The 21,840-nt window shown below is 40.2% G+C and overlaps 1 protein-coding gene across 3 annotated transcripts in view; it reads left to right on the top strand.

Moving 5' to 3' along the window:
* svep1 (sushi, von Willebrand factor type A, EGF and pentraxin domain containing 1) overlaps nucleotides 1-21,840 on the top strand; it is a 71,458-nt gene that overhangs the window by 44,786 nt on the left and 4,832 nt on the right. The window contains exons 16-46 of one of the 3 annotated variants that reach the window (XM_039684222.2): nucleotides 814-1,047; nucleotides 1,273-1,434; nucleotides 1,583-1,744; nucleotides 1,880-2,041; nucleotides 2,614-2,702; nucleotides 2,996-3,092; nucleotides 3,414-3,527; nucleotides 5,100-5,213; nucleotides 5,341-5,542; nucleotides 5,645-5,802; nucleotides 6,276-6,474; nucleotides 6,669-6,844; nucleotides 6,969-7,093; nucleotides 7,205-7,328; nucleotides 7,543-7,713; nucleotides 7,979-8,152; nucleotides 8,355-8,474; nucleotides 8,730-8,906; nucleotides 9,998-10,082; nucleotides 10,262-10,453; nucleotides 10,568-10,735; nucleotides 11,324-11,996; nucleotides 12,134-14,850; nucleotides 14,944-15,172; nucleotides 15,286-15,441; nucleotides 15,647-15,710; nucleotides 15,893-16,066; nucleotides 16,199-16,375; nucleotides 17,885-18,079; nucleotides 19,576-19,746; nucleotides 21,604-21,699. In XM_039684222.2, coding sequence (XP_039540156.2) covers nucleotides 814-1,047; nucleotides 1,273-1,434; nucleotides 1,583-1,744; nucleotides 1,880-2,041; nucleotides 2,614-2,702; nucleotides 2,996-3,092; nucleotides 3,414-3,527; nucleotides 5,100-5,213; nucleotides 5,341-5,542; nucleotides 5,645-5,802; nucleotides 6,276-6,474; nucleotides 6,669-6,844; nucleotides 6,969-7,093; nucleotides 7,205-7,328; nucleotides 7,543-7,713; nucleotides 7,979-8,152; nucleotides 8,355-8,474; nucleotides 8,730-8,906; nucleotides 9,998-10,082; nucleotides 10,262-10,453; nucleotides 10,568-10,735; nucleotides 11,324-11,996; nucleotides 12,134-14,850; nucleotides 14,944-15,172; nucleotides 15,286-15,441; nucleotides 15,647-15,710; nucleotides 15,893-16,066; nucleotides 16,199-16,375; nucleotides 17,885-18,079; nucleotides 19,576-19,746; nucleotides 21,604-21,699 — 7,857 coding nt within the window. Of the gene's footprint in view, nucleotides 1-813; nucleotides 1,048-1,272; nucleotides 1,435-1,582; nucleotides 1,745-1,879; nucleotides 2,042-2,613; nucleotides 2,703-2,992; nucleotides 3,093-3,413; nucleotides 3,528-5,099; nucleotides 5,214-5,340; nucleotides 5,543-5,644; nucleotides 5,803-6,275; nucleotides 6,475-6,668; nucleotides 6,845-6,968; nucleotides 7,094-7,204; nucleotides 7,329-7,542; nucleotides 7,714-7,978; nucleotides 8,153-8,354; nucleotides 8,475-8,729; nucleotides 8,907-9,997; nucleotides 10,083-10,261; nucleotides 10,454-10,567; nucleotides 10,736-11,323; nucleotides 11,997-12,133; nucleotides 14,851-14,943; nucleotides 15,173-15,285; nucleotides 15,442-15,646; nucleotides 15,711-15,892; nucleotides 16,067-16,198; nucleotides 16,376-17,884; nucleotides 18,080-19,575; nucleotides 19,747-21,603; nucleotides 21,700-21,840 lie in introns of all 3 variants that reach the window. The other 2 variants (XM_089129680.1, XM_089129681.1) reach the window with 2 other exon arrangements.

Below are 21,840 nucleotides of genomic sequence, written 5' to 3'. Positions count from 1 at the left end.
TTTAGACTGCAGAAGTCATTAAAAGTGGCATTTTCAGTTGAATGTGGGAAAACCACTTGAAACATTTGTTGGGTTGAGCTATTTCAATTAGTTTTGTTTGTGTTCATTGCAAACAGCTGAAAGTCTGTACATTTTGACAATAAACCTGATTTGATTTGTAATTGGAGTTGAATAATTTCGATTACAACTATATATAGGTATGAAATTGTGCACACATAGAGACATTCAGGAGCATAGAAACTGGCTTTCAACTTCTGCCCAGTAAATTTTACAAATAAAACAACTTCGCTACTGAAAGCTACATTGTTTCTCAGCAACAGTGATAACTTTGCTCTTTTGTAATTAAACAATTACTTCACTATTACATAGAGACAGTGCAGGCGCATGCATATAATACACACTATCTCTTTCTTTCTCTCTCCCCTCCCTCTCTCTCTCTCTCTCCTTTTGTTAATTCATTTGAATTCATTCAAATAGATGTAATCTTATTCATTTCAGAATTCTAGATCTAACAAGCCATAGATAAAATAACAACTGAAAATTACCATTATTTTCCGGTCTATGTCCGTTCAGTCAGATTTTGCGCTGCTAACATCCATGACAGCTTTTAACTTCTCCATCTTGGCAAATAATCATGGTTCCACCCGATGTGAATTATATAAATAATTTTAGTACAAACATTCAAAACCCAAGGGACAAAACCATATGGTCGAAAGATCAGATCCTTGCATTAGGACTTGCAGTGTAAACAGAGCCTTAGTTTTACACCCAAATCCAGTTGCAACTTCTCCCAACACCATTCCTTTTTCCCAGCAAGCATCCCACTGCCCTTGTCGAGGAACGACTCTGCGGAAATGCTCAATCAAAAACGTTTACTCAGGGCACTCGAGCAGCTGACCAATCGGCTTAAGCGGACACTGAGCAAGCAACCATTCTCTACCTTCCATGTGTCGTCAGAGATGATCGTAGCGGACCCCAAATCATTGGAAAGTAAAAAGGCGACACTGTACTGCCGGCCAGGGTCTGTTCTCAAAGGCAGGGTGTGTGGTGAGTTTGAAAATGAAATACACATTCAACAGGGCACATCTGATATAGATTCAGTAGTGAAAAATATGACAAGCATTTAAAGCGTTTTTGGGTTAGGGTGAAGATCTGTGAACGTCTGGAAAACATTTGCGGCTAACTGTTGCATTTTTTTGTAAATTTGCCACAAATTAACTGCAGTTTTACCACAACATTTTTTTTGGCCTCCCTGTTTGTTTTAACCCATAGTGCAATGCCCAGTAGGGACGTATTTCTCCCTGGAGTATGATGAGTGTGAGAGCTGCTGGAGAGGGTCATATCAGGATGAGGAGGGGCAGATGGAGTGTAAGTCATGCCCAGATGGCTTCTCTACTCCTTACCTCCATTCACGCAGCCTGGCAGAGTGCAAAGGTAATCAGTCAGCAGTCTATATGTTTGTTCATAAATCTATTAATCACTCTATTCCATTCCAGCAGAAGGCTGCTCATAAACAGGATTTCTAAGCGTGTGTCTCCATCTTTATATGTGTGCATACCTGCATGTGTGTGCATGTTTCCAGCGCAGTGCCAGCCTGGCAGCTCGTCATTTTCCGGGTTGGAGACCTGTGAGTCCTGTCCTCTAGGCCAATTCCAGCCAGGTTTCGGCTCTCAGTTCTGTCTGTCCTGCCCTCCTACCACGACCACTGTCAATAGAGGGGCTCTGGATGTCAATGAGTGTGGTGGTGAGATGTAACAATTGAACAAAATACCTATGAATTACTTTAACATACTGTACAAGCCTAAAAATAGACTTATTTTGGGGAATAGTTTCATTTGCTTTCTGAAAACATGGTTTCTCTTTCTCTCTGTCTTCCCAGTACCATGTTCCACGGGTCATTTCTCTCGTACGGGTCTGGTTCCATGTTACCCATGTCCCAGAGATTATTACCAGCCTGAAGAGGGTCGTTCCTATTGCCTCTCCTGCCCATTTTATGGCACTACCACGATAACAGGAGCCAAAGCCATCCAACAGTGCTCCAGTATGTCTTTTCTTTTAGTTCTTTTCCTTATTTCCCTACACTCATGTGTGGATCGGTCTCTTATTTGACCGGAACTTCTCACACGCTGCCGGTTCTTTGACCACCTCGCCCCTGAAACACGATTTAAACCGAGGTGGAACAAAGATATTATTATAGGTAGACTTGGTTGGGTGTTTTTTATCCTAAAAAATGACACGCTTCAGCTTTAATGTGTTATAAGGTGTTGGTTGTGTAAGACAATGGTGTGCAGAGGGTTTCTTCATTCATTCACCAGTGGAATATATGGCTCATTTTCAGGCTTTGGGTAGGTGTGTGAACGATTTGCAATGAGAATCCAATGCACATAATGGAATCTGATTCTCTGTACACGCAGGGAAAAAGTGCATCAATGTGGAAAAGATGAGGATGATGAATGCCTTTGGAAAATGTTTTCCAGTTTTGACAGCAAAAATTCTCCTCTTTCACATCTTTTTTTTTTTTTTTAATGTCTGTGTTGTGCTTATTCTGTCTGTTTCATTTTCTCATTTCTGTCTCCTTGTACTTTTTCCCACTTTTCTCTTGGTCTGACTCAGGCTTTGGCTCTAGTTTCCTGCCTAAAGAGGAAAGTGCAACTACAGCGCCAGAAGTGGTCCTGAGAAAGGATTATCAAGCCAGTAGCCAGGTGAGTCGTCTTCTCACTGTCACCGGTTGATACCTGAATCTGGAAATCTTCTGAAATTTGTTCCTGCTGTGTTTGGATCGCATATAGTAATATGTATGGACTCTTAATTCACACCAATACATTTTTGCATCATCTGTTTGAAGATGCAAGTTAGTTTGCTATTTTAGTATTTAATGCATTGACATTCAGATATGTCTTCAGTGGATAGTGTTTATAACTTTTTGTTGATGTCACAGCACCCTCTGGGGGCTGAAGTAAAATAGCTGAAAATTTAGCTCTACTCTCTCCAGCAGATGTTCCATGAATGTCTCCTGAATCCGTGTCAAAACCAAGGCACTTGTGAGGAAGTCGGGGTCGGATATGTATGCACCTGTCTTCCGGGATTCACAGGTTTGGCATGTTCTATAACCATAACTTACAAGTAAAAACCAGATGTTAAATTCAGTTGGCTTAAGGAAAACGACTTTTAAACATTTATTGTTTCCTTATGTACTGTTTTACTGTTTCCTCAAACTATCTGTTGTGCTATGTATGACAATGTGTGTATTTAAGACAACTCAGCTGAGACTACAATCTTTTTTTTAAATAATTTAGCTGGTCTGGTATTACACTATATAATTTTGATAGATTTACCTCAGCCTCTGTGGTTGATTTAATCACTGCCAATCACTGCCTACTTTTTTCCTATTTTCCTCATTCATTGCCTTATAGGAGCCAAGTGTGAGAGCGACATTGATGAATGTGATTCTGCTCCTTGTAAAAATGGCGGCTTGTGCAGAGATGGCATGGGAGATTTCCAATGTCAGTGTCAGCCTGGGTTTGTAGGTATGAAAAAACCAAGTTCTACAAGTGAAATGTTTGAGGCAATTAAAACCCAAACCCAAAATTCCTATCTGTTAAAGTTCCTGAAAGTTTCCTTTAGTCTCACTATTGTGATGGATTTAGCTGTCTCTGAATCTGGCAGTGAAACTACACAAGCTCTCATTCTCAGAACCTTACAGCACTTTTCCATTCAGGCCATTGTCTCTCCTCTTTAAGACGTGGCCATGATTAAGCCTGTGGCTGCCCTAGATATGGAGAATTTGAATTGAAGTATGTTTGTTCTTTTCCGAATCTATGTGTCTTGGGTGTTTATCCAAGGTGGCAAAAGAGACGCATCTTTACAAAAAAATTGGGGGATGAATCAAAACAAATATTATTAAATATGAGCTCAAACAGTATGTAAGAAAAGTAACACTATTCAACATTAGAGTTTCCATCCACCTCATCTACAAAAAGGGGGATGGGGTCTCAAGCCTGTTTTCATCCAAGTTACCTTTTACAGATAAAATTGTGTGCGTAATGATGTCATCCTTTTAAAAAAAGTATTTGTCATACAAGTTTTGGTGCATCACAAATTAAATCTGGCCTTGTGACGCTTCAATTTTGTGTGTATCGCAAATTATCTACCTTTTGCATCCTACATGTTCTCGAAAAATGGAAAGAGTACCATGTAATGGGACTAGTGCTGTCAAACGATTCAAATATTTAATCGCGATTAATTGCATTAATGTCATAGTTAACTAGTTATTCGCAGATTTTTATCTATTGCAAATGTCTCTTGATTTCTTATCAACATGAAAAAGTGGATCGGCTTGGAGCAAATAATCTCTCGCACAATGTAACACTGTCCATCAATAAAAGGGTGAAAGAAATACTGATGAGATCCTGATATTGATGAGGGGGTGGAGAATTCGCATCAGGTGTGTGTGTGTGTGTGTGTGTGTGTGTGTGTGTGTGTGTATTTGGCCATCATTATCATCAAGCGGTATTATTTGACTGGACGTGCTGCGACGATGACTCCAGCTATCATGAGATACCTTAAACAGACTTATTTAATCAATTTTTTTTTTTTTTTTTTTTTAAAGAAATCCGCATTGAAGCTCCACACTCCAAACAGTTGGTGGCGGTAATGCACCAAATTGGTATGCCAACCGCCAATAAAAGAAAGAAAGAAAGAAAGAAAGAAAGAAAGAAAGAAAGAAAGAAAGAAGACGATGACTCAGTTCACAAAACACACAGATCACTTTAATCTTGTCAATGGATCCATTTGGCAACTTTTTAAAATTAAACTTTCATTTCAGAATCTTATTATTGCCATCCATTATGCCGTCTCATGCTCGTCATCCACTCATAACGTAACGTTAATCAACTATTTGGCCGGCTCGCAAGCCCAAACCATAGACATCATATAGGTACGAGCCGTTGGGCCGCCATCTTAAACCGGTCATCCTCTCCGCTCAGTGTAATCGTTTGGCAGGTGATATCATAGATATCCACAATAATGGCTAGATGTCTTATGTGCGGAGTTAGATTACGTGATGTCCCACGTGTCTTTGTGTGTTTTGTCTCTGGAAGGCTTGCTGTGTGAGGCTGAGGTGAACGAATGCAGCTCTTCTCCATGTCAGAATGAAGGAGTCTGCGTGGATGAAGTGAATCACTTCACATGTAGCTGTCCAGATGGATTCACAGGTCAGCACTTCACCTCTGCCACACCCCTTCACTTGAATAGAATTTAAAATATAGTATAATACATTGAAATTAATGCTCTTAAATTGTAGTGCAGTAATCAATGGCTTTTTTTGTAATTTACGTCTAGGGCCACATTGTGAGTTGGAAATAAATGAGTGTGCTTCCAGCCCGTGCCAAAACGGAGGTGTTTGTAAAGACTTGGAGGGTGGGTATTTCTGCACATGTCCTCATGGCTTCACTGGCGACAATTGTGAGGTTGACTTTGATGAGTGCTACAGCGCCCCCTGTCTGAATGGAGGTACATGTGTGGATGCTGTCAATGATTTCAGGTTTGTGAGGAAACCTTTGTGGGAGCTGTTCATGCATGTTTATAATGCAATCTTCAACAGACATATGATAGATAACAGACTTTGTCTCGCATTTGCGATCAGGTGTGAATGTGTGAATGGATACAGTGGCAGACTGTGCCAGGTGGACGTAGACAACTGTGAACCGAATTTGTGTTTGAATGGCGCAACCTGCGTGGATGGAGTGGCTACTTTCACCTGCCGATGCCCTCCTGGGTTCAACGGAACCAGGTGTGAGACAGGTATTGAGGGAAAGAGATGAAAAAAATCATTGAAATCATCATCATCATAGAGATAAGTTTTAAAAAGGCTCGCTAGAGACAGAATATTGTCACTTTAATTTAGCTAGCATTTAAAATGATCCAATAGGCTGTTAATCTTCACAGCCTGTTGTTCAGAATCAAATTTTCTTTTATGTTTTCAGATAAAGTTTGATGTACTGTGACAACAAACCATAACTCTCAGAACCAGACTTCCTCCCCAGTCTAAAACGACTATTTATTAGAATTAAGCTACAGAAACATCTGCTTCGAACTTCTGCATCTTTCTGACATCACACAAATGAATACATTCATCCACAAATTTGTTATAATAGTTGGGGGTAAAACCTAATTAACATAAGTTAACCTCAGACACAGAAAATATATACTTATTAAAAATCAATGTATAATACTGTACAGTATGTCATCTGTTGTTGTTGTTTTTGTCTAAACAGAACTGCCCTATTCCTTTGATCTGGAGTTTGAAGTTTCTGGTATCCATGGTTACGTGATGATGGACGGTCAGATGCCGTCTCTTACACAGATCACATGTACATTCTGGATGAGGTCATCAGACACTGTTAATTATGGAACTCCCATCTCCTACGCTGTAGAGGGAAGTGACAATGCCTTCCTCCTCATCGACTATAATGGGTGAGAGCTGTTTTTATTTGCATGCCTCAATTGAATGTGCATATATGAGTTGTTTAACATGTTTAAATTATGAAGGTCTTACCAACACCCAAACAAATATAAAAGCCAAACAAGGTTTTGGTTTTACTCTTGTTTAATCCTCACCCTTTTTCTTGCATTCTCATGTCCGTCTTCCCTTGTTTTCTTACTTTCAGGTGGGTGTTGTATGTCAATGGAAAGGAGCGAATCACTGACTGCCCAGCAGTAAATGATGGCCTCTGGCACCACATTGGTGTATCATGGCGTAGCAAGGATGGTGATTGGAGAGTCTATATTGATGGGAGCCTTTCAGATGGAGGGAAAGGACTATCAGTCGGCACTACCATACCAGGTTGACCTTAATACTAGATAAACAGTTTAAACACACTGCCAGTTTATTTACCTTTATTGCTTTATGGTGCTTCAAAGAGAGTGTGCCTCCAGAAGATGAAATGTTTGCTCTATACATCAAACAGGAGGGGGCGCTCTAGTACTTGGACAGGATCAGGACCAGAGGGGGGATGGCTTCAACCCAGTAGAGTCATTTGTGGGCACTGTTAGCCAACTTAATATATGGAACTATGTTTTAACACCACAGCAGGTAACACTTTATACACATTCCTTACTCTTCATGTTAACAGTTTACTGAGTTCAACAAGTAAAAAAAAAATGCTCTGAGATCAGAAACTAAGCAAATTTCCACTATTCTCAGATCATGTCTCTGGCCAGCAGCTGTCCACGTGATCTGCAGAAAGGGAACGTGTTTGCCTGGCCTGACTTCTTAGGAGGGGTCACGGGCCGAGTAAAGACAAGTAGCAAGAGCATTTTCTGCGCTGGTAAGAATGAAGTACAACTTTTTCTATTATTGTCAATTAACTTTCTCTGCAGGTCTTGGTTGTTTTTTTGTTTCATACTACTGCACAATAACAACTGTACTCAGATTTTGTCTGATTTTATTAAATGTACCCTGATGTGTAACTACCAAACATATTATTAACCTTAACATGTGCCATTGTAACATTTGTTGTCCACTGTTTTGGCCTTTGTTAGACTGCCCCCTGGTGGAATCTTCTGTTTCTCAACTGCGCTCATCCAGTAAAGCTGTGAATCCAGGCTCTAAGGTGCAGTTCTCCTGCAGTCCCGGGTTCTATCTGGTGGGGGAGCCAGTGCAGCAGTGCTTAAACAGAGGCCAGTGGAGCCATGCAGAGCCAATATGTGAACGTGAGTGATGTGCACAGATAAACAACAAAAGCATACTCTGACTGTTTAAACTGTGGCACATGTTCAAATATACAATCACAGCCATGTTTACAACAATATAATTTTTAAATGCAAATGAATACATGCCATAACACAAATAGACACATTTGTGTGCATACTCACATGTACAGTCCTGCATATAAACACAATGTGGTATTAACATTACTCATTACCCAGTACCAGAACTGTCATTAATCTGCACCAGGGCCTTTCTCTATATATGCAGGTGTGGAATGTGGCCCTCCCCCTGATCTGGAGCATGGCCACTATCATGGAGAGGATTTCTATGCTGGGAGCTCAGTGCTTTATCAATGTAAACCAGGGTTTTATCTACTCGGAGAGAATAAGAGGATGTGTACCAATAATGGAAAATGGATTGGCAACCCACCTGCCTGTCTGGGTAAGAGATGCACGGCAAATATTTGAAAAAAGCAGATAGGCAGTGAATAGACAATAGGTCTATTCTATATTAGAGTTATCAAGCACTACTATGCACAGGTGCACATGGAACCTGAAATATCATTTTACTTACCATACATAGAATCTTTCATTTATCATTTACACTTTGCATTCCTTTGTTCTAATTTGTGCTCATATTACAGATGTGGATGAATGTTCCCTGGGCTCTGAATGTGATGAACATGCTAGTTGCCTGAACACTGATGGCTCTCATATATGCACCTGCATACCTCCATACAGTGGAGATGGAAGAAACTGCACAGGTAACTCAATCTCATCATAAGTTGGACAATTTTTAAGGCCAAATAAGTTTCCACTGGTAGAATTCTCTTGATCAGTGCACTACCAGTCCACACATTTGCATCATTATTGTTACATTTGTGCATTTTGGATCTGTCTGTCACAAATCGGACAACATATTGTCCACAACAAGTTTCTAAAATCACTAATGTATTTTTCTTAACAAATGTGTTAGTAAACTGAAGACAATTATTTTTGTTTTTCTTTATTTTCACAAGAGCCTGTAAAATGTAAAGATCCAGGTATTCCGGAGTTTGGGCACCGTGAGGGCAGTAATTTCATCATGGGCAGTGAGGTTGTATTTTCCTGTAAGGAAGGCTATGAGTTGATTGGCTCATCTCGTCTTTCCTGCACAGAGGAAGGAAAATGGAAGGAAGATGTCCCATACTGCAAAGGTAGGCCTAGCTGTCAGATTTGTACACTGGTGCTACTGTTTGCCTAAATACACTACCGTTCAAAAGTTTGGGTTCAATATGATTTTTTTTTTAAAGAAATGAATCATTTTATTTAGCAAAGTAGCATATAAATAAATAAAAACTTATCACAGTTTACAGAAAAATATTAAACAGCACTGTTTACAACCTTTAATAAAAAGAAATGTTTCTTGAGCACCAAATCATCGGCATATATGATTTGGGTGGATCATGTGACTGAAGCCTGGAGTAAAGACTGCTAAAAATTCTGCTCTGCCCTCACAGGAATTAATTACATTTTAAAATATATTAAAATAGAAAAGAGTCATTTTAATTTGTAATAATATTTCACAACATTACTGTTTTTACTGTTTGTATTTAAATCAAATAAATGCAGCCTTGCTGAGCATAAGCTTTTTTCAAAAACAAAACAAAAATCTTTGCAATTATTTGTGTAGCAAATAAGAAAACAAGCTATCACACAACACAGTGATTTGAACATAATTAATGTTTTATTCTTTTCTAGAATTTGAAGAGGCAACTAATGCAATTATTCCATTAATGTACTAATGTAATAGTAGTTAGATAATAGTAACTAATTAGAGCTTGTATTGGGATACAAATGGTTGGAGCCTCCAATTAATGTAAAGTATGTGTAATCTAATGGAAATGTTTGTGTAATCATACCACACACAATGCAGATACATTGTTTCTTAATCTTATTGATGGGTTTGAGGTTGGGAAACTGACCTGATAGAGACATTCTGTGTATAGGTACCTTATCTGATAAGCTTTGTTCAGTTCAAGTTACTGAAACAATTCAGTATTTTTGCATTGCCAGCACACTAAATGTTATTCTGAAACTCAGCCAGCAGCTTTTATGAGGCTTTTATGCCTGGTAACCTCAGATTACTGTATGTCAATCAAAATTACAAGCATTTTGCTTTGGTGGATTCCCGATACTATCCAGATGTATTGATTTTTTTTTTTTCTTGACATAACAGAATTTTATGTATAATTTAAGCGCTTTTAAAACACTGACACAATCTGCTTCTAATGACCTCCTCCTACAGCCCTTTCCTGTGCTCATCCCACTCTCCCAGATAATGGAATCCTAAAAGGGGCAAACTTCACATACGGAAGCAAGGTGACTTTCAGGTATCACTGTCAGTGTTAGATGTAGAGGTGGTTTCTAAAGGTATTGTATAGCCACTTTTAAAAGACCTGATTAAATATGAAAAAAAAATACAGTTTTTATTTAACAACATAATGGGCAAGGATGAAATTTTGGATTTTGTGTGTAGCTAATCTTTGTATTTTTTTTTGCTCTGCTGCAGTTGTGAGAAGGGCTACGTCCCCCAGGAGCCAATAGAAAGCCAATGTCAATCGGATTTGAAATGGAGTAGAGAGGCCCATGTTTGTAAGCCTGTAACCTGTGGTGAGCCCCCAGTGGTGGATTATGCTGAGCATACCCTCAATGGGAAAGTCTTCCTCTCCACGCTAACCTACACCTGCATAGAGGGATACAGGTAAAGTCTGATACATTTTCGACTCTATGATAATTGCAGCAGGCACCATACAGGAAAACGTTCAGAGAATACACAGTCAGAGAATGTGTTGACTCACCACTTTTTTGTGTAAAGATTGCTGGGTGCCATGGAACTGAAGTGTGAGTCATCAGGAGAGTGGGCATTTCCTCCCCCCGTCTGTGCCAGAGTGGATTGTGGCAAACCTCCTCCTTTGAGGGACGCTGTGATTAAGGGCGACAACTTTACGCTGGGTAGCAGAATCACCTATATTTGCAAAGAGGGGTAACTTAATTTTGACTTCAGATTTTTTTAAGTTTTATGTCATGTCGATGACGTCATTAATGAACAAATAAGCCTGAACCTCGAGCTGAGACTCGAACGCAGGTTGCCAAGCTATGGCATATTACACAGTGCTGGCCACAAGGCTATTGCTCCTACATAACAGCTTATTTTTATCAGTTCTTTTCTTTTGTATTTTGGACCCTTATATTTCTCACAGATTTCTGCTTGTTCTAAATTAGATACAGATAAAGGACCACAGTAAATATTACTTTTATATGAATACAGTACTGATAGGGTGATTGCATGCAAGTTCATTCTATCTGCCAGATCCTCTAAAAAGAAGTAAATCACAGTGTTCATGAAACATTTCTGCGCTACTGAATGTTTATGTGTGTGCGCATTCTGCACGAGTTGATGCCAAGCTTAAGGCGAAATGGCAGAGCATTAAAGTTGACTAGTCTGTGCAACGCCTAACGTGTCTGTCTGCGTTCAGCAAAAAACAGATGTTTGATGCCCTGTAAAATATCTTTTTCAATCTCTGTAGGAATGATTTGATAACAATGATTTGTAAAATTTGTCTTATTGTAGTTACACCCTGCTTGGCACAGAAACTCAAGAATGCCTCCCAAGTGGCAACTGGACTCGTAATTCTGCCCAGTGTGTGCCTCTGTCTTGTGGGCCACCACCCCAAGTTGACCATGCCCTACCTGACACTGGACACCAGCTTTTTGGGGACACTGCTATCTATTTCTGCGATGACGGTTACACTGCTGGTAACAATACAAAACTGTTCTGCAATGCCCAAGGTGTTTGGGCACCCCCAGATGGCTTTGGCATTCCTCACTGCATTGCCAATTTCTGCCAGCGTCCCCCAGATTTACCTCATGCCATTCTGGACTCCATAAACAAACTGAAATATGCTAGCAACACAGAAGTCAACTACAAGTGTGAGGAGGGCTTTGTTCTCAACACAACAGGAACCCTGAAGTGCATGATAGGGGGAGAGTGGACACCCTCACCTTTGGACATTGGCTGTATGCCTGTCAGATGCTCAAAGCCAGACAGTATTGAGAAGGGCTATGTAAGTGGGAGCAATTACAGTTTTGGAGCTGTAATTGCTTACAGCTGTGACAAAGGGTATTTCATTCGAGGAGAGAAAAGGAGAATTTGTAAAGCCAACGGTGAGTGGGGAGGTGTCTTGCCCACATGCCAGCCTATTTCCTGTCCCAGCCCTACTCGCTTGGCAAATGGTTTTATCCAGGTAAATTCAATATTGTCTTCCTGGGATGCATGCTATATATATATTTTAAACAAAACAATAAAGAATCCTAATGTCAATGTAATCCTTGATTATTTCACATACATTATTAAACATATTTGATTTTTTTCTCTATGTAGGGCCAACTTAGAAAGAACGGCTATGTATACGGCAGTAAAGTGACCTATGCTTGCAATGATGGTTATCGCCTAACTGGAAAACCTGAGCGTATATGTATGGCCAATAAGCAGTGGTCGAACAACAACCCTCCTGCTGTTTGTGTCCTCCTCACCTGCCCTACCCCACCTGATATAAAAAATGGACATTATCGTGGCTCCACCTTTGAAGTCGGCAGCAAGGTGGAATTTTTCTGCAACGAGGGATATGAACTCATTGGAGATTCTGTATGGACTTGTTTAAAGTTCGAAAATTGGGATAAGAGCGTAACCCCACGTTGTTCGCCAGTACAGTGCCCCGAACCACCTTTAGAGGAGAATCACCTTGTACTGCGTGGATTGGATTCTGACTCAGGCACTGTGGAGCTTTCTTGTGAGGAAGGTTATGTTCTCCATGGAGCACAAACTCTTCGTTGTACCCCATCCCAAGAATGGAATGACTCTTTCCCTGTCTGCAAACAAGTGTTTTGTGGACCTCCCCCTGAGGTTGCCTTTGGTGACCCATCTGACACACTCTCCTACTTTGCTAGTGTGGTGAACTACTCTTGCATGGATGGCTTTACACTCCGGAAGGAAGCTTCTGTCCGTTGTCAGGCAGATGGGAACTGGAGTAAACCTTATCCTGAGTGCATTCCTATTGAATGCCCACAGCCTGAGGACATAGCAAATGGAATTGTGGATGTTCAAGGACTAATGTATCTCAGTACTGCCATCTATAGCTGTAAGGCAGGGTATGACTTATTAGGTAACAGCACTGTGCTTTGTGGTCAAAGTGGACTGTGGATAGGAGGTGTACCTGTATGCCACCCTGTTAAGTGCGCTGCACCCAAGGAGATTCCCAATGGCGACGTTAGATACTCCAGGCTTCAGTTTAGCCAATCAGTTACATATTCCTGCCAAAGGGGGTACCGTTTACAAGGCCCAGAAACCCTCACCTGTCTGGAGAATGGACAGTGGCACCAGGAGGCTCCTACCTGTGTGCAGATTTACTGTTCTCCTCCAAAACCAATTGACAATGGCTTTGTAGAAGGACGGGACCGCAAGTTTGGGGTTACCATCTTCTATAGCTGCTTCCCAGGTTTTCTGCTAGTGGGTAATAATCATCTCACTTGTGAAGAACATGGCTGGTCAAGCTCTGAACCAAAATGTACTCCTGCTGACTGCGGCCTGCCTCCGCATATTGATTTTGGTGACTACTTGAAGGTCAAAGAAGACTATGATGACACACCTACAAGCCAACATTTACCAGTAGACAACAGCTTTTTCCATGGTTCCCTAGTTCAATATCACTGTCATGCTGGCTATGAAATGAATGGTGGTGTCGTGTTGATGTGCCAAGAAGATGGCACGTGGAATGGAACCGCACCTGTGTGTGCTCCGGCACAATGTGAGACTCCACCCAGCCCTGAATATGGATCAGTTATGGTATCAAATAGCCCACATGCCAGCCTCGCAGAGTACAGTTGCGAGGAGGGTTACGAGCTCAGTGGACAGACAATCCGACAGTGTATCTCTGGGCAGCAGTGGAGTGATGATGCTCCTCGCTGTTTGCCCATCTCGTGTGGTAATCCTGGAGGCATTGCGAATGGTGAGGTGATTGGAAAATCCTTTCACGTCAAGATGGTTATTCATTATGAATGCCATGAAGGGTTTGTCCTCGAGGGTGTTAAAATTAGAACTTGTCAGGTTGATGGGAAATGGGACAACAAAGCTCCAACGTGTCAAGCAGTCTACTGCGGGCGCCCTGTTGTATCAAAGGACGTTTTAGTAAGAGGAGACGACTATACGTTTGGTAAGAGGTTGTTGTTCAGCTGCAATCTTGGCTTCATCCTACAGGGGGCGCCTACAAGTGTTTGTTCGGCCAATGGAAGTTGGAGTGAGGTTCCTCCAAAGTGCCTTCCAGCCAACTGTGGTCAACCACCGGTGATTGAAAATGGCAAAGTAACAGGCACGGATTATGGCTACAACGGTATGGTTAGGTATGCGTGTGACATTGGCTACGTCTTGACGGGAAATCCTACGCTAATATGCAGAGCTGATGGACTGTGGGATGACCCTCCTCCGCGGTGCGACATAGTCACATGCGATCCACCTGAGGACATTAGCCATGGTTACCTGAATGGATCAAGCTTTAATTTTGATGATGTTGTGGAGTATATTTGCTTTCCAGGCTATGAGGTTTTTGGCAGTGCGGTTTTACGATGTGCTGCTGAGGGTGTCTGGCTGGGGCAAGTTCCAGAATGCCGACCATGTGTCTGCAGCACCCCGGTTCTGAAGTACGGCACCATTCTCGGCCGAGACCACACCTGTGGTGCAAGCATCTGGTTCCGATGTGATGATGGCTACAAAATTCTTGGCCCCCCAGAGGCCATATGTGACAAAGGCGGAATGTGGAGTCCAGGAGTACCCATCTGCACCCGAGGGAGATGTTCCAGCCCTCCCCCAGCTGTGCCTAATGCTGTCGTACAAGGCAGTGCTGCATACTCTATTGATACAGTCACCTACCGCTGTAGGCCAGGATATAATTTGAAAGGTTTTCCCCAACTTTCCTGTGGAAGGTTGGGTAGATGGGGAGAGCCTAACCTGAACTGTGAACCAGTTTCTTGTGGAGTGCCTCCTCTCATCCCAAATGCAGAGACTGCAGGAGTGGTGTTAACCTATGGCAGCAAAGCTCAGTACAGGTACTTTGACATAACATAAATATCCAATAAAAGCTAAATTATACGAATACAAATGCTGAGATCCATTCAACTGAATGTTTCCACTTGACACAGGTGTAAAGATGGCTATGAGTTAGCAACAAAGACAGACTCAATTACCTGTGAAAGTGATGGCACCTGGTCCAAACACAGCGTCAGATGTCGACTTTCACCCTGCAGGCTGCCTGCTAACCTCACCAACGTAGTTGTCACAGGCAAGCAGCTCACACCTGTAGGGGGCGCAATCATAATCTCCTGTAGACCAGGGTACTATCTTGAGGGACCTGGATTATCTGAGTGTACAGTAAGTGATATGTTAATATCATCATTCTGTGTAGACACTCCTTGCATCATTTGCTGATAAATTTGTCATTTTATAATTATGTCTTCATGTTATTTACCTTTTATTTCATCCAGATCTCTGGCAAATGGTCACCATCTTTCTCTTCCAAGTCTTGTGTGCCTGTTACCTGTGAGAAGCCTCTCGCCATTATTAATGGTTTGGTTGAGGGCAAGAGCTACAATTATGGAGATATTATTAGCCATACTTGTCTACCGGGATTTGAAATACAGGTACGTATTTATTCATCAATCCATTTCAAAACTGCTTCAGGCTATCCCATTGTCTCAGGATATAGGCAGGGAAACACCCTGGAAAAGTGATTAGTCCTTGCTATCTAACCATTGCCCCAATACACGTTTTTTATAATAGTGGTGAAATGAGAGTTAATAAGCCAAAAGCATGTATATATTCATATTCTTATTTCACATCATCCAGGGTGATTCTGTTCAGATATGTCAAGGTGATAAAACCTGGAGTGGAATTCAGCCAGTGTGTGTTGGTAAGACTTTTTCAAACTGAAAAAACAAAAATATAATCAGAATTTTTTTTTATTGTTTTCTGGTTATCTGGTTATCCTGGTTATATGCTTAAGAAAAAAGTTGTTCATTAATTAAAAATTGTTAATAGTTATTGTCATTACACATTCATTCAACTTGAACTCTAAACTCATCTTTTGTCTAGCTGTATCATGTGGTCCTCCACCAGTGGTTCCCCATGCAGTAACTTTTTCCAGTGGTCAGACATACCAGAGTATTGTGAGTTACATGTGTCATTCAGGGATGAGTTTGGTTGGTTCACAGAACCTCACTTGCCAAGCCAACAGAACATGGAGCTTATCTACACCAGTGTGTGAAGGTAAGAATAGATAAACAGTCACTCTTTAGCTTTAAGAAACAGTATAAGTTCAACGTCTTTCTGTGTTTCTCTAACCTTTTTGCATTCTTTTCTCTTTGTTTCTTTCACAAATGTAAATAAATAAACTTACAGTTTCAGGAGGCTGTGAGAAGATAACAGATTTGTTGAATGGAAAAGTGCACGAGCACAACCTGTCAAACGGGCGTGCTCTTGAGTTCCAATGTGACAAAGGTTACACACTGCAGGGAGAGTCTCTCGTCATGTGCGTGGGAAACGGCTCCTGGAGTTCACCCTTGCCAGTCTGTTTACGTATGTCAATCACTATGGTTTCAAATACTCTGACAATATTTAAAGGGAAGCTTTCTGGATGAGGGACTTGCATTTTGACAAAACTAGTCACAACCTCATTTATCCAGGTGTTAAATATTGTAAGAAATTAGGCTCAGTATAGATTGTACACCTTCCAGCAGTTGGCACTGCACCATTGTGCTCGGTATGTGCAATTTATTTTCAGTGAATTGAAACATTCTTTCAAAAACAGTCTTTGTACATTTGTGGGAAAGTTATTTCACAACCAAACCAGTATAAGACTTATGTTAGACCTTCGTCAATGAGAGAATTGCAAAATACAAATGCAAGAAACATACACTAAATTTAAATTTCTGAGAAGTTAAAGGTATAGTTCACTTTGAAATTAAATTTTGATATGTTTTAGCTTACTTCAAGGGCATCCAAGATGTAGGTGTCTTTGTTTCCACAGTACTTTCAATTTTTATATTTTTCGGTCAAACAGTTGTTGTCTATCAGTCATATAATTCAGGTATAGGGGGTCCACCTCAAAGAACATGCACAGAGTCAAAATTAAACATGATTTAATGACTCGTAAATGTAAGTACACATTGATGGCCTAAGACATTAAACGAACGGTTTGTGTGAGAAAACGAACAGTATTTATATCGTTTTTACCTCGTGTAATGAGTTTGTCACTCATTGTTTTCACAGAAATTTCGTAAGTTTTACCTTTCACTGTGAAGATCTAAACATATTTAGAGGAAATCACAATGGAAGACGATTTCGATATCAGTGTTGTAGTCGAGACCACCTCACTCGAGTCCGAGTCGACACCGAGACCAGAGAGAGTCGAGTCCGAGTCAAGACCGAGTCCATAGAGAGTCGAGTCCGAGACCAGAGACGGTCGAGTCCGAGTCGAGACCGAGACCAGTGAGGGTTGATTACCTAATTTACTTTTATTTACTTGGAGAATTTTTTTAGAATGAATTTACTTAGTTTAAAAAATATGATCAGTTTACGGTAAAAAGGCCACATAGTAGGTGGTGTTAAAAGTAATTTTATTACAATTTGTCATGCGCAGTTGCGCATTAGAAAATCACCAATCACTGGGCGTGTCAATCAATTTAAAGAAATATTTTATTAACATACATTAATAATCATTAAAAAATATTGTTAATTTAACTCGAGTGGACTCGGGAATAATTCCTAGTCCTAAAAAAAAGAATGTTCGAGTACAAGTCAATTCCGAGTCCAAATGGACACGAGTCCATGACAAGACCAAGACCATTAAAATATGGTCTCGAGACCAAGTCCAAGACGAGTCCAAATCTCGAGTACTACAACACTGTTCGATATATCTAAATGTTTATTGAAAGGTAAAACTCTCCCGAAATCTCAAAAATTAATTTCAAAGTGAACTATCCCTTTAAGATGTTACTTACTTCATTTTAGGTCTGCTTTTTTGTTCATCCAGAAAGATTTTACAGTAATATATGACTCAAATTTTATCTCCCCCCTCACACACAGCCAAACCATGCCCCCCTCCTCCTGGCTGGACTGGGGGCAATGTCAACATTGCTCAGACGACTTTCCTAGTAGGCCAGTCAATACCAGTCAGTTGTCCTAAAGGTCAGCGGTTCAAAGGTTACCAGAGAAAAGGTAACGCCACTTTAACTTGCAGGAGTGATCAGACCTGGACCCCCATCACTGCAGTATGCGAGAGTGAGTACAAGCATTTATCCCCAATTTGATCTCAAATTATTCAGCACAGGCACCTCACTATCCCAAGATAAATCTGAACATGTTCAGCACGAAAATGCCTAAATCACATACTCTACACACAATTTGCATTGTGACAAAATCGAGGGCAAATAGACTTCCGGATTTGACGAGCTGGAGATTTGCAATATTGTGATGGGTTAAGAAACTATGAACTTTGTCTCTAATCACTTCCACGTAGTGTAATCGTGTTGACTCAAGCACAGCCGCTGATTACAACAGCTTGAGGAGTAAGATTTGACCAATAACTCCTCATTCAGTTCCCCATTCAGGCTGCAGCATCACAATTAGTGCAAATTCATTTGTAATGAAATAAAGAATTGTGGAAAGTTTTATTAGAGACATACTGTATATGGGTGCAAATTCTAATAGTGTGAAAGACAAGTGATCTGTTCCAAACCCAAGTGAGTTGCTACAGGGACAGCTTTTTATGGTCTTTCAGGCATGCTCCTGATGCAAAAGCAGGTATCTTAATTATTCCTGATCCTGAGATTCTCGTTTTGCCCAAACTCTTAGTCTCAGAATACATTATATTCAGTTCAGTGAAAAATAAATAAATCCAAGATGGCAAATTAGACGGGAGAAAAGTTGATTAAAAATAAATTGAATTAATCTCACTTTTCAGTATTGAATAGAATATATGTAGTTATATGTAGTTTACCTAATATTTGTGTGGCTGTGTATTTTTTATGATTATTACTAGAATGTTTTTCCATTAGCATACCAACATGCTAACACCAAACTCTATTAAAATCCATTTGAATAGCTCGCTATGTTTTGGAACATGGCTTATGTGTCACATTGATTGTAAACTCTGCTTTTCTGATTGCATGGAATCTCTATTGTACTGTCTGTGTGTTGTTGGAAACCTCTATTTTCCTCTGTCCCCGTTGCTTCTGCATGCTATACTACTGGACTTTTCTCTCATCGTTAGTTAATGTTCCTTTGTTGTTTAGTATTATTTGTGATATTTTGATCCCTGGGCAATTTGCATGCTAGCTCTGTAATATGACATGGGTATGTATGTGGTGGATTGTGTGCACATTTATAGTTGGTTATTGCCTGAATCTGAACATTATGTGTGTATATTCACTTTTCTCTCTGTGAGACACCTGTTGAACTTCACTGCCTGTAGCATTGCTATTATCAGATGTGAGAGGATATTATGATGTCAACTCTCAAATGTGCATTTCTCGTGCACCATCTCCTGTTTTGTGGATTTGTTTGTATGTTCCCAACACTAATTAGGCTTCCTGTTACACGAAAAACATCATCTAACTACCTAAAAAGATTGAAATTAGAGAGCTCAAGAAAATGCCATTTCTTAACCATCCTTTAAAGACCCAGAAAGCTCTCTTTAGTTCTTCAATGGACTGCTCAGCCTTGCTGAGAATCTTCCTTTCTAACCTACTGGTCCGGTCCATTTTAATCACACACAGGGGTGTCCTGCGGCCCACCACTGTACGTGGCAAATGGGATAGTCCGTGGGGCAGTGTTCCAGTTTGGAGATGTGGTGGTGTACTCATGTTACGCAGGCTACACCATGGAGGGTTCTAGCAGGAGTGTGTGCTTGGAGAATGGCACTTGGACCCCACCTCCTACCTGCAAAGGTAGCACAAGGACTTGCCCTTAAATCCCACTTGGAGTTCTGCCTTCAGCCTTTTTCTGTATCTATGCAAAATCCTGCTATTCCCTTTGACTGATCTTGCACATTTACACATATAAACATGAGCATTGGGCACTTTGGACATCTTTACAGCTAATGACTATTAAGCAACACTGCTAGTCAATGGCTTGAGATTTACTAGCGCTATTTGTGCATTTTTGGGGTCAAGAGTCTCACTGAACTTATTCAAAAGAAACTCCAAAGTTCCATTCCCTTTCTGTACATTATTGCAAATAGATGATATTTAAAGGAGCAGTTCACTTTTTAAAAAACTTTTGCTGATAATTTACTCACCCTAATGTCATCCAAGATGTCCACGTCTTTCTTTCTTGAGTCGAAAAGAAATTAAAGTTTTTGATGAAAACATTCCAGGATTTTCTCCATATAATGGACTTCAATGGGAACCAAACGGTTCAAGGTCCAAATGAGAGTTTCAGTGCAGCTTCAAAGGCCTTTAAACGACACCAGACGATGAATAAGGGTCTTATCTAGGACCCTTTGAGTCATGACTCGAAGAAAGATTTGTTCATTTTGATGAACGAGTTTGAACAGGAGAGTCACAAACGCTCATCACAGAACAGAGCAAGGCGAGCATTTGAGCTTATAAAACTTAAACTTTTGTATTTATTTTTTAAATGACTGCTCGTTTAGCTGGATAAGACCCTTATTCATCGTCTGGTGTCGTTTAAAGCCCTTTGAAGCTGCACTGAAACTCTCATTTGGACCTTGAACCGTTTGGTTCCCATTGGATTCAATTATATGGAGAAAAATCCTGGAATGTTTCCATCAAAAACCTTAATTTCTTTTCAACTGAAAAAAGAAAGACGTGGACATCTTGGATGACATGGAGGTGAGTAAATTATCAGCAAAAGTTTTTTAAAAAGTGAACTACTCCTTTAACTTGTTGATCTACACTACCATTGAAAAGTTTGGGGGTGGTAAGATTCAATTTTTTTTTATAAAAAGACTATGGCTGCATTTATTTGGTCAAAATACAGTAAAAACTGGTATATTGTAAATATATTGTTACAATATAACTGTTTTTTTATGTTCAGCAGCTGTTACTCAAGTCTTCAGTGTCACATGATCCTTGATCAGAAATAATTCTAATATGCTGATTTGGTGCTCAAGAAACATTTCTTATAATTATCAATGTTGAAAATGGTTGTGCTGCTTAATATTTTTGTGGAAACTGTGTAATAGTTAAAAAATATTGACCCCAAAACTTTAACGCCTTCCAGTATAGTATTACTTCGAGCTCTTAATAAAATATTATTTTATAATAAATTTAATTGTCATTCAGTTATAGTATCTGAGAACAATGTTCTCAATAGGTGCTGTGCAAATACATCCAAGTATAGCTAACTGCTACTTTGTGTCATAGATGTTACTTTATTTTAGCATAGCGAGAATGCTATATTGATAAATGCAGGGTCAGAATTTATTTTATAATAGCCATTGAACAACAGCGTTGTCTCACAGAGATTATTGAAATGGGCTTTGGAATGGATGTCACTGTTTTCAATAAAGCATGAAAGATTCAGTATATAAAGCTTTAATTTTTGGCATGTTGATGTTTCAACCTTTTACTTCTAAGCCTCTCTTTTGGTCTTGGAGTCAAATTGTTTGGGCGCTTGCAGAAATTAACTCAGTGCAACTTCACACCGGTCTGAACATCTAACATCTAGTTCTTTGAATACCGCATGTATTTTCGTAGTAGGAAAGTGGCACTGTGTGCAGTCTCTGCTTTTTTAAAATTGTGTCGTTTCATCATTGTACCAATCATGTTGTGTTTGTGCAGCTGTGTGTTGGCTCCAGTGTCAGAATGGAGGCGTGTGCCAAAAACCAAACACTTGCTCCTGTCCAGAGGGTTGGATGGGCCGATTTTGTGAGGAGCGTAAGTACACACACAAACATTCACAATAACAACAACTGCATACATAAACAGAGATGATTATTTCTACATGACAGTCCATTCATTTTGGCAACAGTTCATCGTGCATTACAACAGCTTCTTAAAAAGCCTTCCTCATTAACA

The sequence above is a fragment of the Pimephales promelas genome, chromosome 1, assembly GCF_988280905.1.
Source record: "Pimephales promelas chromosome 1, fPimPro1.hap1.1, whole genome shotgun sequence".
Classification (NCBI taxonomy): domain Eukaryota; kingdom Metazoa; phylum Chordata; class Actinopteri; order Cypriniformes; family Leuciscidae; genus Pimephales; species Pimephales promelas.
The sequence above is the reverse complement of the archived record's forward strand: the minus strand, read 5'-3'. Positions and strand labels throughout refer to the sequence as shown.